A 3,616-nucleotide genomic window follows, 5' to 3' on the forward strand; every position below is an offset into this window, starting at 1 on the left:
AATACTATTAAAATCAATTAAGAAATGGAAATAAAATCAATCTCCAAGCGCGGGGAAACATCCTCTCATATGAGGAAGTGACACAAACCAGCTTCGCCTTTTGTCACAATTTATGCAAACCGCTGACAAAAATGTTAAAAATTACATTCGCTCTCACTGAAATTGAGTAAAGAACTCGCAGGTGTGTGTGACAGCCCTCGAGAACCAGATACGATACATGAGATACGAGATCTTGTATCCACAAGATGCGACCGTGAACCCCAAGAGTTCACCCGTTAATCAGCTGTTTCGGCATCTTATGCTGCTGCATTCTACCGAAATTGAAGAGTGAAAAACGTCTGAGAAACCACTTAATTGGCCAAGAGCAAACACCGCTCTCCTGCTCATCTTCCGTCCCAAGAAAAGCAAAAATAAACTAAAACCCCCAACTTAATCCGGTTATCAAACTTCACACTGTCCAGCAAGATCGTGTAACTTCTCCCGCGTTTCAGTTTCAAAATGGATTGGTTTCATCGACTATAAATGTGCTGCGCATGCTCAGCGGCGCTTTTAGTTCGTTCAAAAATTTTAAAGTGTTCGGTTCGGGACAGGAGTATTCTTTCGGATAATAAAAAACAAATAGGATCCCCAGCAAATATGTCTCTTAAATACGTAAGTGGGCAACTCTTCTGCATACTCGTGAATTTTTTATTGCTCCAAATGTATATGGAAATTGTATTTTAAGCTGGTCTTTCCTGAAATAGACTTTATAGGAATGCAACAAATTGTTCTAATTAGCTATCTACGTAAGCATCATTAGTGAAATTCCTGTTTGCCGCATAAATTACAATATGCAATTGGCACTGGCCAAAAATTATCATATTAAAATAATTTTTTAGATAAACAAATAAAACTTTCGAACACTTGGCCAATTAAGTATTCGATTAAATATTCTGAAAAATGTACAGACTGGTAAACTAACTTGGGCTTTTTATTATATAGCTTCAAAGTAGATATTTATTTATAAATGGCTTTATTATCCGAGGTGTGAATCTGCGAACCATGACCATAAGATGACATATAATTTCTATCTATTCAAATTACGAATTTGCATAAGTTTTAAGCCCGATTAGTTTCATTATAGTCGCTATGTTAATCAGGGCCGGAGAAGGTCTAATGACCTTTCCCACAAGGGAAAGGAAAATTTGCGTTAGAATATAAATGCGAATAGAACTGACCATAAATAAATCCAGTTTTGGCATGTGCCGAACAATGCAAGGCTTTTGCCGATTTGAAGGTCAATTCAGCTCCCACACTTTCAGAGCAAAAATTTGGAAATTGGAACACATTGGAATGGCTGTGACCATATCAAACAATAGGGCCATAACTTAGGAAATACACCGAAATTGGTCAAGAAATTAATTTAATGTATTAGGCAAGGCAACTATTTTCTGACAAATGATTTAGTCATTCGTTAATTATAGCACCTATCTGTAAGCCCTTGTTTAAAATCCATTTTTCCTAATCCGCTTTTTAAGTTTTGTTTTGAAGTGCTATTGTACCTAATTGCTTTTTAGAGCTTCGTTTAATTATTTAATTTGAATATCATTTATTAAAATTACTTTGTGGATCTTCATTAAATATATTCGCCTACCTATTTTGACATTGAGAAATGCTTCTCAATTTTTCTTTCATAATTATTTGTTTTTTTATTACTTTATGAAATATTTTAGCAATAATTGAATGCTTGTATTATTTTTCTTGCAGTTATTTATTGCATCTGCCATGATGATCGCTATCTGTGGTGCTGATGTGTCGGAAATTAAGGCGGCTAAAGTGGATCTGCCTTTCAATGACTTACTGCCACCTTTGCTGGATGAATCGAGCACCACCACGACTACTACAACTGTGAGGCCCATCACAACGTTGGCCACAAAGCCCACCAAGAAATCCTATTACCAGAAGCCAGCTCAACTGGCCAAGGAGGACAAATCGAAGGCCATCGCCAGCAAACCGGAAGTGCAGCAACTGCATCTGGATCTGCTGCCACCATTCGAAGATGAGGCCAAGCCAGCGGAGGAGAAGCCTCAGACGGAGGTGAAAACTACGCCAAAACCTGTGATTCAGGTCACCCAGCCGGCAGTGGATAGGGTTGCTCTTCCGGCTGTTCCCAAGGTCACTCCCCAGGCTGCTCCCCGCCCACACTACGCGGTTCAACCAGCGCCAGCTCCCCGCCCACAGTACTCCATTCATCCTGCCCCTCAAGCCGTGCAAACCAGCCATGCCCCTGTTCCAGGAAGCGGGTTCCAGTCCCGATTCTCCAACTACTTCCTCACCAGCACCGTTCGACCCAGACGCGGACCTTTGCCCACGATCACTCCTTTCCCGCGCTTCGTCAGGCTGTAGGAATCCATTTAATTAGATTAGATAAGCTACCATTCAAAGGCCAAGTCAAGACATCAAATAAATAAGATACGACACACACTGAGATAATGAGTGGAAACTATGCGGTATTGTTTAAAATCGATGTTGAAGCATGAAGCTCACAACAAAATATTTGAAGATTTTAAATGTTGACGGATTTATGAATGCATAAAAGTGAGCATTTTGGACCACAGAAGAATAGCCATCTGTTGGTATCTGCCAAGTCAGGTTATTTATTTTTAGTTGACACCTTTGTGTAGGAATTAATCTGGGCGGAGCTAACCAGATTACATAAATTAGTAATTATTCAGAATATTTTTGTATAATTCCCAATAATCAAGCAGCTTAAGAAGAACATAAATACCCTGAATTCCTAAGTACTTTAAATAAAAAAGTGGAGTGTGAAAAAATATATTTAATAAATTGTGAATAATGTATTGAAAGAAATGGACAAATGTGGTTTCTATAGGCGTAAGGGTTTTCTCACGGTGGAACATTTTCATACATACATTTCCATTTTCCTCTTAGCAACCTTGTCTTTATATTTTACATTTAAATGTTAGTCAGTAAGCTCTGAAATAAAATAATTTGTGGAATAGAGTTGTGAAAAATTTGACAGTTCCCTTTCAAACACTGAAATGTTAGGCCAGGTGTCTCCATCCCGCAGAATCAGCAAAATGCTCACAGCAAACTTCTGATACTCCTTTCCCTTCATCAAAGCAAACACATTTTAGTGTCTACCGCAAACGCGGAATTCAGATTCATTAACAGCATTTAATTAATTGCTTGGCGCCGCCGAAACAGAAACTGACACTGAAAGCCGCTGTCAGCTGCCAAATAGCTACAAACGTTTTGGCCCCCGGCTAATATACATATTGTGGCACCCAAGCCAGGCCAACGCCCAAACCGAACCCGAATCCAAATCCAAGCGTGAGCCCGAACCCATCGCTTGACATTCGCTCAACCTGCTAAATGCTAATTACTTGGCGTTGATGATGTCGCCGACATTCGGGCTGTCAGAAATTTGTCGCACTCGCATTGCCATTGGCCCCAGGCCCCACACTCGGATTAAAAATTACAATGTTAATGCTAAAAATATATTACATTATTTCTTTACAAGTTCCTGATAGAAATTTTAAAGTAAATTAATTTCTAAAGTAAATTAAATTGTTCTCAGTCTTTCAAGTTTTTATATTAATAATGTAATTTTGAA

General features: G+C 38.9%; 1 protein-coding gene across 1 annotated transcript; it reads left to right on the plus strand.

Annotated features, from left to right (window-relative positions):
- The first annotated feature begins 573 nt into the window (after positions 1–573).
- Positions 574–2,850, plus strand: LOC119560565 (extensin). Its single transcript, XM_037874083.1, has 2 exons — positions 574–651; positions 1,747–2,850. The coding sequence occupies exons 1-2, from the start codon at positions 637–639 to the stop codon at positions 2,383–2,385; spliced, it is 654 nt and encodes a 217-aa protein (XP_037730011.1). The 5' UTR covers positions 574–636; the 3' UTR covers positions 2,386–2,850.
- Positions 2,851–3,616: the final 766 nt, after the last annotated feature.

Source organism: Drosophila subpulchrella, unplaced genomic scaffold (genome assembly GCF_014743375.2).
Source record: "Drosophila subpulchrella strain 33 F10 #4 breed RU33 unplaced genomic scaffold, RU_Dsub_v1.1 Primary Assembly Seq354, whole genome shotgun sequence".
Taxonomy (NCBI): Eukaryota; Metazoa; Arthropoda; class Insecta; order Diptera; family Drosophilidae; genus Drosophila; species Drosophila subpulchrella.